Genomic DNA, 11905 nt, shown 5'->3' on the forward strand with positions numbered 1-11905 from the left:
GCACTGAACTACAACTCCCAGCAGACATTGCGGCCGCAGACGCGCTTTCCTACGACACCCGGAGCGCCCCAGTTAGGTAAGAAAGCGCGCGAGGACCGGACTACGAGTCCCAGAAGTCATGGCGTCAGCAGCCATGTTGGTAAAGGGCGCCCGGAAAATGTGGGAACGGCTAGAGAGTCGTAGTCCTCTCGAATACTCTGATTGGTCAGCATGCGGCACGGGGGCGGGGTGTGAGCGATTCAGCATATTATCATTGGATGAATCAGGGGGCGTGGTGGGGAATTTCCCGCAGGGCGGAAGCGCCAGAACTCCCGGCAAAGCCCAGCTACAGGCGGGCCACTGCGAGGGGCCCCTGAGGTGGCGGGGGCCATGGCTGGGGTCGCGTGCTTGGGAAAAGCTGCCGACGCAGATGAATGGTGCGACAGCGGCCTCGGCTCCCTGGGTCCGGACGCAGCGGCCCCCGGAGGACCGGGATTGGGCGCGGAGCTGGGCCCGGGGCTGTCGTGGGCTCCCCTCGTCTTCGGCTACGTCACTGAGGATGGGGACACGTGAGTGAACTTTAGGCTGCCAAACGGAGCCTTAGGACCCGGCATCTGATTCCCCATTAGTGTCTGATCCCTGAGGCTTCCTAACCTCACACTCCTAAATCTGACTTCCGATGCTGAACTTCCTGACCTCTAACCCCCGAGTCCTAACTTTTAACAAAACCAATCTTCTTTCCAGCTATGATCCTCACCCAATCATTTCTGACCTTTTCCTGAACTATGATTCTCAGCTCCTGGAATCCACGTTGTATCCACTGATACCCAAACCTGACTCCAGTCCTGAGACTTTTGTTAGAACTGTGGCTTCTCCTGACTTCTAACCTCCAAATATGATCTTTGATTCTTAGTTCCTGATTTGAGCCTTAAAGTTTGATTTCCAAAATTAATGCTTGGTCCCTTACTCTAAGATCCTGTCATCTGAGCAGTGTTCTTCAAATCTTAAATTCAAAGAGAGAGAATGTAAGCTCTTCTATGTTGAATTCCTAATTAAAGTAAAAAAAAAAAAAAAAGGAAAATAGAAAAAAAGAATGTAAGCTCCACGAGACCAAGGATCCATCTGTTAAACAAATATTCTTTACACAGTACAACATTCCAGGCTCCGTTTTAGGTGCTAGTGATAAAGGCAGTGGAGAAAACAGACAAAAACTTAAGCGCTTGTGGAGCATACATTTTAGTGGAACTAAATAAACAGATAAGACCGCAAGGAAGGAAAGAAACAGAAAGACAGGAAGAAACAAAGAAAGACACGCAGAAAGAAAGAAACATAGAAAGTAAGAGAAGGAAATAAAGTCAGAGGTAGTAAGTACTTTGGAGAAAAATAAAGCAGGAAAATGAGGCAATAGATAAACAGGATAAGAGCATTTCAGGGAGAAGGAACTGCAGTTGCAAAGCCCAGATGAGGGACTGTACTGGGTTTTTTGTCTGTTGTGTTTTCTGCTGTATGCCCAGTGATGCAAGCAGTGCCTGACCCAGGAGGCACTGAAGAAATATTTATCTTTTCAAAGAACCAGCTTTATAATCTTGTTAATTTTCATTACATTTCATTACTTAATTTTGGTTTCTTTTTTTTTTTTTTTTTTTTTTACTTTTTATATAATTAGTCTCTGTCCTGGCTTTTTTTTTGAGACAGAGTCTCGCTCTGTCGCCCAGGCTGGAGTGCAGTGGCCGGATCTCAGCTCACTGCAAGCTCCGCCTGCCGGGTTTAAGCCATTCTCCTGCCTCAGCCTCCCGAGTAGCTGGGACTACAGGTGCCCGCCACCTCGCCTGGCTAGTTTTTTTTTTTTTTAGTAGAGACAGGGTTTCACTGTGTTAGCCAGGATGGTTTCGATCTCCTGACCTCGTGATCCGCCATCTCGGCCTCCCAAAGTGCTGGGATTACAGGCTTGAGCCACCGCGCCCGGCCGGTTTTTTTGTTTTGTTTTGTTTTGTTTTTTGAAATGGAGTTTCACTCTGTCGCCCAGGCTGGAGTGCAGTGGCACCATGTTGACTCACTGCAACCTCCATCTCCTGGGTTCAAGCAATTCTCCTGCCTCAACCTCCCCAGTAGCTGGGATTACAGGTGCCCACCACCATGCCTGGCTAATTTTTGTGTTTTTAGTAGAGATGGGGTTTCACCATGTTGGCCAGGCTGGTCTCAAACTCCTGACCCCGTGATCTGCCTGCCTCAGCCTCCCAAAGTGCTGGGATTGCAGGCATGAGCCACCATGCCAGGCTGTTCTGACTTTTATTATGTTCATTCTTCTGCTTACTTTGGCTTTAATTTGTTCTTCTTTTTGTAGTTTCTTAAGGTGAAAGTTGAGATCATTGATTTGAGACCTTTCTTTTTTCCTCTTTTCCAGTATAGGTATTGAGTGCTATAAATTTGCTCCTGACTATTGTTTAGCAATATTGTTTTAGCAATATCTCTCAAATTCTGGTATGTTGTGTTTTTATTTTCATTTAATTCAGTATGCTTTATTATTTTTTTGAGTTGGAGTCCACTCTGTTCCCCAGGCTGGAGTGCAGTGGCACAGTTTCCGTTCACTGCAACCTTGTCCTCCTGGGTTCAAGTGATTCTCTTGCCTCAGCCTCCCGAGTAGTTGGGATTACAGGGGGGTGCCACCACCCCCGGATAAGTTTTGTAATTTTTTTGGTAGAGACAGGGTTTCACCATGTTGGCCAGGCTGGTCTCAAACTCCTTACCTCAAATGATCTGCCCACCTTGGCCTCCCAAAGTGCTGGGATTACAGGCATGAGCCACCACACCCGGCCTAATTCAGTATTTTTTTTCTTTTTCTTTTTTTTTTGAGACTGGAGTCTTGCTCTGTCACCAAAGCTGTAGTACAGTGGAATGATCTCAGCTTGCTGCAACCTCTGCCTCCCAGGTTCAAGCAATTCTCATGTTTCAGCCTTCCGCGTAGCAGGGATTACAGGCATGCACCACCACATCCGGCTAATTTTTGTGCTTTTAGCAGAGATGGGATTTCACCATGTTGGCCAGGCTGGTCTGGAACTCCTGACTTAAAGTGATCCACCCACCTCGGCCTCCCAACGTGGTGGGATTACAGGTGTGAGCCACCACACCCGGCCTAAAAATATTTGTATTTCTGTCTGTCTGTCTATCTATCTATCATCTGTCTCTCTCTCTCTCTCTCTCTCTATCTCTATCTATCTCTGTCTATCTCTGTCTATCTATCTACCTACCTACCTGCCTGCCTGCCTGCCTGCCTGCCTATTGACAGGGTCTTACCTAGGCTGGATACAGTGTCTCAATCATGGCTTACTGCAGTCTTGAACTCCTACCAAGCCATCCCCCTACCCCAGCCTCCCAAGTAGCTAGGACTACAGGTTTGCTCCACCATGTCTGGGTAATTTATTTATATCTAAAGGGTGTTTCTTGTAGACCATGTATAATTGGGTTTTGCTTTCTTTTTAATAGAGACAGGATCTTGCTATGTTGCCCAGGCTTATCTTGAATGCCTGGGCTCAAGCAATCCACCTGCCTCAGCCTCCTAAAGTGCTAGGATTATAGGCATGAGCCACCACCCCTGGCCTTTGCTTTTTTATTCAATCTAACAATCTCTACCCTTTTTTTTTTTTTGAGGCAAGGTCTTGCTCTGTCACCCAGGCTGGAGTGCAGTGGCATGATCATGGCCTACTGTAGCCATGACCTCCTGGCTCAAGTGATCCTTGCACCTCAGCCTCCTGAGTAGCTAGGACCACAGGCACATGCCACCATGCCTGGCAAACTTTTAAATTTTTTTGTAGAGACAGGGTCCCCCTGTGTTCTCAAACTCTTTTTTTTTTTTTTTTTTTTTTGAGACACGGTCTCATTCTGTCACCCAGGCTAGAGTGTAGTGGCACTGTCTCTGCTCGCTGAAACCTCTGCCTCCGGGGTTCAAGCAGTTCTACTGCCTCAGCCTCCTAAATTTGGGATTACAGGCGTGTGCCACCACACCTGGCTAATTTTTGTATTTTTAGTAGCAACAGCAGTTTCACCATGTTGGCCAGGCTGGTCTCGAACTTCTGACCTCAGGTGATCCACCCGCTGTGGCCTCTCAGAGTGCTGGGATTACAGGTGTGAGCCGCTGTGTGCAGCCGTGGTCTTAAACTCTTGAGCTCAAGCAATCTTCCCACCTTGGTCTCCCAAAGCGCTGGATACAAGGATGAACCACTGTGCCCAGCCAGTCTCTGCCTTTTAATTAGTGTTTAGACCATTTACATTTAATTTGATATTGATATGATTGTGTAAATTTATCCCATTTCTATTATATATATTCTATTTATCTATGTTTTCTTTTTCCTCCTTTTTGCCTTTTATTGGGTATAGTTTTTGTTACTTTTTTTCAATCCTGCTCCTTCTGAATAGTGTTTTTCATTTTTTTTTTTGTTTGCTTATTGGATATTCCTCTTTTTGTTATGTTAGTGGTTGCTTTAAGGTGGGGGTTGGCAAACTATGGCCTCCAGGCAAAATCTAGCCAGCCATCTGCTTTTGTATGGTTATGAGCTAAGAATGGTCTTTACATTTTTAAACAGTTTCTAAAAATCAAAAGAAGGATAATGTTATATGGCAAGTGAAAATATATAAAATTCATATTTCAAGCTCCATAAATAAAGTTCTTTTGGAATGCAAGCAAGCTCATTCATTTACATACTGACACAGCAGAGTCGAGTAGTCAAAATAAACCATATGACTGCTGGGCTTAGTGGCTGACGCCTGTAATCCCAGCACATTGGGAGGCCGAGGCGGGCAGATCACGAGGTCAGGAGATCGAGACCATCCTGGCTAACACGGTGAAACCCTGTCTCTACTAAAAATGCAAACAATTAGCCGGGCATGGTGGCAGGCGCCTGTAGTCCCAGCTAATTGGGAAGCAGGAGAATCGCTTGAACCCAGGAGGCGGAGGTTACAGTGAGCCAAGATCACGCCACTGCACTTCAGCCTGGGCAGCAGAGCGAGACTCCATCTCAAAAAAACAAAACAAAAACAGAAACAAACAAACAAACAAAAAACAGAAAGAGAAACTATTGACTTATAGACTAAAATAGTTATCTGGCTCCTTACAGAAAAAATTTGCTGATTCCTGCTGTAGGGTTGATAGTTTACAACTTTAAGTTATCATGGGCTACCTTAAAGTGAAATTATGCCATTCCACATAGAGTAAAAGAACTTTATTTTATTTTATTATTATTATTTGAGACGGAGTCTCACTCTGTCGCCCAGGCTGGAGTGCAGTAGCACGATCTCGGCTCACTGCAAGCTCCACCTCTCCGGTTCAAGTGATTGTCCTGCCTCAGCCTCCTGAGTAGCTGGGATTACAGGCACGTGCCACCATGCCTGGCTAATTTTTTGTGTGTTTTTTGTAGAGACAGGGTCTCATCGTGTTGGCCAGGTTGGTCTCAAACTCCTGACCTCAAGTGATCCATCTGTCTCAGCCTCCCAAAGTGCTGGGATTACAGGTGTGAGCCACCGTGCCCAGCATAATGAACTGTTTTAATATTCTTGTTTGCAAATTCTAACATTTGTGTCATTTCTGGGTCAGTTTCAATTGATTGATGGTTCCTATTATGGATCATATTTTCCTGCTTCTTTACATGCCTGATAATCTTTGGTTAGGTGCCAGACATGGTGAATTTTTTTTTTTTTTTTTTTTTGAGACAGAGTCTCGCTCTGTTGCCCAGGCTGGAGTGCAGTGGTGCGATCTCTGCTCACTGCAAGCTCCGCCTCCTGGGTTCACACCATTCTCCTGCCTCAGCCTCCCGAGTAGCTGGGACTACAGGCGCCCGCCACCACGCCCGGCTAATTTTTTGTATTTTTAGTAGAGACGGGGTTTCACCGTGGTAGCCAGGATGGTCTCGATCTCCTGACCTCACGATCCACCCACCTTGGCCTCCCAAAGTGCTGGGATTACAGGCGTGAGCCACCGCGCCCGGCCAACATTGTGAATTTTACCTTGTTAGTCTGGATAGTTGTGTATTCCTATAAATATTCTTGAATATTATTCTGGGGTGGAATTAAATTACTCAGAAGTAGTAGTTTGAGTCTTTCAAGTTATTGCTTTTATGGTTTGTTAGGTGGGTGTTGAGCAGTACCCCATCTACAGCTAATTAATTCCCCACTATTGAGGCAAGTATCCCACCCAATAGCCTGTGATTATGTTTTTCCAGCCTGGCTGGTGGGAACACTCACGATTCCTGGCCCCGTGTGAGTAACAAGCACTTTTCTGAAATCCTTTTGGATGGTTTTCCCATCCCCACAGACTCACGGGCATGGCTGGTCCGTATTCTCCCGAATACGCAAGAGAACCTCCCCCAGGAGTCTCTCCTTTGGCAACTGTCTTTGTTTTGTACCCTGTCCTGTGACTAGCCACCCTGGTCTCCACACACTCTTCCTCCATGTCCATCTCCTGACCTCACACAGCCTGATGGGCTCTGCTTGGATTCTCTGCACCATGGCTTTGACTCTCTCTCAAGACAATAAACTGTGGCAGTCAAGTGTGGGCCCCACCTTGTGTTTCCTGTCTTTCAGGGGTCACTGTGATTCACTGCACGATGTCCGGTGTCTTCAACACTGTTACTTCATATACTGTATTTCGTCTGATTCTTGTTTGCTTGTTTGTTTCACTTGGGAGGGGATTCTGGTCCATGTTACTTCATCTTGGGCAGAAGTGGAAATCCCAGTGAATAAACATTGATTCCACGAATTTGCTGATGAAACTCTGACCTCTGACCTCCCAGCTAGCTGACAGGGGATTCTGGGAACTGTGGTCACAAGGCCTAGCATACAGGAGGCGCCCCATGTTTGTCGAATGAAGGAATGCAAGAGGACTTGAACTTTGCCCTCTGACCCCGGTCTTTGTCCCCAGGGCACTGCACTTGGCCGTGATTCATCAGCATGAACCCTTCCTGGATTTTCTTCTAGGCTTCTCAGCTGGTACTGAGTACATGGACCTGCAGAATGACCTAGGCCAGGTGAGCCACGAGGGGATGGTGTAGGGCTTGGGGTCCAGGGTCCCCAGTGTGACTCCCTACCGCCTGTCCTCTGCTTCTGCAGACGGCCCTGCACCTGGCAGCCATCCTGGGGGAGGCATCCACGGTGGAGAAGCTGTATGCAGCAGGCGCCGGGCTGTGCGTGGCGGAGCGTAGGGGCCACACGGCGCTGCACCTGGCCTGCCGTGTGGGAGCACACGCCTGTGCCCGTGCCCTGCTTCAGCCCCGCCCCCGGCGCCCCAGGGAAGCCCCCGACACCTCCCTCGCTCAGGGCCCTGACCATACTCCCGACACCAACCACACCCCTGTCGCCTTGTACCCCGATTCCGACTTGGAGAAGGAAGAAGAGGAGAGTGAGGAGGACTGGAAGCTGCAGCTGGAGGCTGAAAACTACGAGGGTGAGGGTCGTGCATCATCAGGGAAGGACTCAGCTCCCGGGCTAGGCGAGAGCACCTGGCCCTGGGCTCAGCTTCCCTGATTCGAGACCGAGCTCCTTGGGAAATCATACCTAGGCTTCAGGAGCCCAGACATTGGGACCAGGGACCTCCACTCAGGGTCCAGATGATTGAGAATTGGATATGTAGGACCCAGGACCCCCACCTGGAGGCCCCAGGTCACTTGGGATGCAGACCTGTCACCCACAGACCCAGAGCTGCCAGGATCCAGTTGTTGGGCCCCCAGGCTCCCCACCTGCAGAATGCATTGCAGCTGGGATCCCTACCCCACCCAGGACCAGGGAATGCAGAGCTCAGGCCCTCTGTGAAACTCTGGCACCCCAGGTTCCCAGCGATGGGCAGCAGGGTTCAGAGACAGCCCTCCTTAGCCTCATGGGAAGAAGGGCTTATCTGCCCACAGCCCTAACATCCAAGTTTCTGTTTCCCTGCCTATAAGCCCAGCCACCTGAGACCAGACCCCTCCTCAGATGGACTGAGGTCATTCAGGACCCAGTGTTCAGGGCCTACCTCTCAGCCCCAGGTCACAGGCTTTTCAGCTACTTGGTACCTTTTTTTTTTTTTTTTTTTTTTTTTGAGATAGAGTCTCGCTCTGTTGCCCAGGTTGGAGTGCAGTGGCGCCATCTTGGCTCACTGCAACCTCCACCTCCCAGGTTCAGGTGATTCTCCTGCTTCAGCCTCCTGAGTTGCTGGGATTACAAGGATTACAGGCACATGCTACCATGCCCAGCTTATTTTTGTATTTTTAGTGGAGACGGGGTTTTACCATGTTGACCAGGCTGGTCTTCAACTCCTGGCCTCAGGTGATCTGCCCGCCACGGCCTCCCAAAGTGCTGGGATTATAAGTGTGAGCCACCGTGCCTGGGCAGCAACCTTAATTTAAGGTTTTTTTTTTTTTTGACATGGAGTCTCGCTCTGTCACCCAGGCTGGAGGGCAGTGGCGCTATCTTGGCTCACTGCAAGCTCCACCTCCCGGGTTCATGCCATTCTCCTGCCTCAGCCTCCCGAGTAGCTGGGACTACAGGTGCCCACTACCACACCCAGCTAATTTTTTGTATTTTTAGTAGAGACGGGGTTTCATCATGTTAGCCAGAATGGTCTGGATCTCCTCACCTCGTGATCTGCCCGCTTCAGCCTCCCAAAGTGCTGGGATTACAGGCGTGAGCCACTGTGCCCGGCCAATTTAAGTTTGTTTTAAAGATGATCTCACTGTCACCCAGGCTGGAGTGCAGTGACACCATCACAGTGTGCTGCACCCTTGATCTGCACTTAAATGATCCTCTGGTCTCAGACTTCCAAGTAGCTAGGACTACAGGTGTGCACCACCACACTTGGCTAATTTTTTATTTATTGTTTATTCTTTTTGTTTGTTTGTTTTTTTGAGATGGAGTCTTGCTCTATTGCCCAGGCTGGAGTGCAGTGGTGTGATCTTAGCTCACTGCAACCTCTGCCTCCCGGTTTCAAGCGATTCTTTTGCCTCAGCCTCCTGAGTAGCTGGGGCTACAGGCATGTGCCACCATGCCTGGTGCCACCACGCCTGGCTATTTTTTTGTTTTTTTGTTTTTTTTGAGACAGAGTCTCGCTCTGTTGCCCAGGCTGGAGTGCAGTGGCTGGATCTCAGCTCACTGCAAGCTCCGCCTCCCGAGTTTACGCCATTCTCCTGCCTCAGCCTCCCGAGTAGCTGGAACTACAGGCGCCCGCCACCATGCCCAGCTAGTTTTTTGTATTTTTTTAGTAGAGACAGGGTTTCACCGTGTTAGCCAGGATGGTCTCGATCTCCTGACCTCGTGATCCGCCCGTCTCGGCCTCCCAAAGTGCTGGGATTACAGGCTTGAGCCACTGCGCCCGGCCTATTTTTTTGTATTTTTAGTAGAGACGGGGTTTCACCATGTTAGGATGGCCTCAGTCTCCTGACCTCGTGATCCTCCCGCCTCAGCTTCCCAAAGTGCTGGGATTATAAGTGTGAGCCACCATGCCGGGCCTATTCTTTTTTCTTTGAGATGGAGTTTTGCTTGTCACCAAGGCTGGAGTGCAGTGGTGCTATCTCGGCTCACTGCAAGCTCTGCCTCCCGGGTTCACACCATTCTCCTGCCTCAGCCTCCTGAGTAGCTGGGATTACAGGCATGTGCCACCAGGCCCAGCTAATTTTTGTATTTTTAGTGGAGACAGGGTTTCACCATGTTGGCCAGGCTGGTCTGGAACTCCTGACCTCAAATGATCTGCCTGCCTCGGCCTCCCACAGTGCTGGGATTACAGGCGTGAGCCACCGTGCCCAGCCTTTATTTTTTATTTTTAGTAGAGACGAGGTCTTGCCATGTTGCCCAGGCTGCTTCTTGAACTCCTGGGCTCAAGTGATCCTCTTGCTTTGGCCTCTCAAAGTGCTGGGATTACAGGTGTGAGCCAGCATGCCAGCTCAGGTCCTTTGTGAAGTAAGAGCAGAGACTTGGGTCTACACCTGGCCCCAAAATCCAGACCCCCTGTCCACAGAACCCAGGCTCTTTACCCACGGGCCCCAGGCTTCGAACAACCCAGGCCTAGCACTTGCCAGCAAGCTCAGGCCATCCAAGACAGGACCCAGGTACCTCTTTGCCATACCCACGAATTCAGGAACCAGCCCCCAAACCTGATCACCCTCAGGCCACGTGACCCTCCCTCAGGATCAAAGCACAGGGGGGACCCCTCACCTCATCTGACACCAATCACTCTGTCCCCAGGCCACACCCCACTCCATGTGGCCGTTATCCACAAAGATGTGGAGATGGTTCGGCTGCTCCGAGATGCTGGAGCTGACCTTGACAAACCGGTGAGCCCCAACCTGGGGGAAGGTGCCGTCGGCGGGAGGGGGCTTATCCCGCCTTCGGGCCCTCTGACCTTTCTGCTGCTCCCCCACAGGAGCCCACGTGCGGCCGGAGCCCTCTGCACTTGGCAGTGGAGGCCCAGGCGGCCGATGTGCTGGAGCTTCTCCTGAGGGCAGGCGCAAACCCTGTTGCCCGCATGTACGGTGGCCGCACCCCACTGGGCAGTGCCATGCTCCGGCCCAGCCCCATCCTCGCCCGCCTCCTCCGTGCACACGGAGCCCCTGAGCCTGAGGGCGAGGACGACAAACCCGGCCCCTGCAGCAGCAGTAGCGACAGCGACAGCGGAGACGAGGGCGTGAGTCAGGAGAGACAGGGCAGCCCAGCTGGGGGTTCAGGATAGACCGGCAGGCAAGAAGCCGGAGAAGATAATTAGGCACCGACCTTGGGCTGCTGTTAGAGAACTCAGGCAGCAGCGGCCAGTGACACGGGGCACTAGTCAGGAGAGACCTGGACAGGGGTGGTGGGAAGAGCTTGGGCAGAAGTGACTGAAAAACTAAGACAGTGGCAAAGGTAGAACTCAGGCAGGGGTGGAGAAAAGACCTTGGTCGCAGTGATTGGTGAACACAGGCAGGGGTGGGTGGCAGCACCAGGGGTGATTTTAGGGAGCAGGAGTTGGAGATCTCAGGCTGTGAAAAGACAACGTTGCGTGGCAGTGATTTGAACACCAGCAGTGGTGGGGCAGGACCCACGCCAGCGGTGGGGAGAGAGAGAGTCAGAGAACCCAGCTATATGGATGCAACCTTGGGCAAGGCGCGGTGCTAAATGATGGGTGTGGAGGAATTTGGGTAAAGGCAGAGAGAAGGGGTGGAGGAGGGCCACCTCAGTTGCCGAAACACTGGAGTGACGGCTGAGCTAGAAATTGGTCTGTAGAAGTGACCTTGAAAATGGAGTGCTGGCTGGGTGTGGTGGCTCACGCCTGTAATCCCAGCACTTTGGGAGGCCGAGGCGGGCGGATGACAAGGTCAGGAGTTCGAGACCAGCCTGGCCAACGTGGCAGGACCCCGTCTCTACTAAAAATACAAAAATTAGCTGGGCGTGGTGGCGCATGCCTGCAATCCCAGCTACTTGGGAGGCTGAGGTAGGAGAATCGCTTGAACCTGGGAAGCAGAGGTTGCAGTGAACCTAGATCGCACCATTGCACTCCAGCCTGGGCTACAGAGCGAGACTCCATTTCAAAAAAAAAAAGAGAGAAGAAAAGAAAATGGAGTTCTGAGAGCTAGGAAACGGGGAGGTTTAGCCAGGAGCAGGGAAACTTGGGCTTTGAGGCAAGACCCAATTCTTAGGGTGCTCTATGAGGACATGGGTGGCAGGCAAAGTGACAGCCACCTGAGCCCCTCTGCCTGGTCCCCTTTGCCCCCAGGATGAATACGACGACATTGTGGTTCACAGCGGCCGCAGCCACACCCGGCTGCCTCCCACCCCAGCCTCAAAACCTCTTCCTGACGACCCCGGCCCCGTCTGATTCATTTCATTGTTAATATAACTTTCCATTTAATAAATAAAACCCCCGTTCTGACAACCAGAGGCCAGACTGATCTCGTCTTCCCATCCTCTGGGTCCTTCTGGGGCCCGTCCCTGTCAC

General features: G+C 50.7%; 1 protein-coding gene across 4 annotated transcripts; it reads left to right on the forward strand.

Moving 5' to 3' along the window:
• Positions 1-2: 2 nt before the first annotated feature.
• On the forward strand, positions 3-11845 carry NFKBIB (NFKB inhibitor beta). 4 transcript variants are annotated; one of them, XM_015123803.3, is made up of 6 exons: positions 3-76; positions 6890-6995; positions 7078-7411; positions 10180-10268; positions 10358-10618; positions 11684-11845. In XM_015123803.3, the coding sequence occupies exons 2-6, from the start codon at positions 6969-6971 to the stop codon at positions 11783-11785; spliced, it is 813 nt and encodes a 270-aa protein (XP_014979289.1). In that variant the 5' UTR covers positions 3-76; positions 6890-6968; the 3' UTR covers positions 11786-11845. The 4 variants fall into 4 exon arrangements, with proteins under 4 accessions (XP_014979289.1, XP_077832115.1, XP_077832113.1 ...); XM_077975989.1 differs by lacking the exon at positions 3-76 and adding an exon at positions 307-548 and having other exon boundaries at positions 7354-7411; XM_077975987.1 differs by lacking the exon at positions 3-76 and adding an exon at positions 307-548 and having other exon boundaries at positions 6946-6995.
• The last annotated feature ends 60 nt before the right edge of the window (positions 11846-11905 follow it).

This window comes from Macaca mulatta, chromosome 19, assembly GCF_049350105.2.
Source record: "Macaca mulatta isolate MMU2019108-1 chromosome 19, T2T-MMU8v2.0, whole genome shotgun sequence".
Taxonomy (NCBI): Eukaryota; Metazoa; Chordata; class Mammalia; order Primates; family Cercopithecidae; genus Macaca; species Macaca mulatta.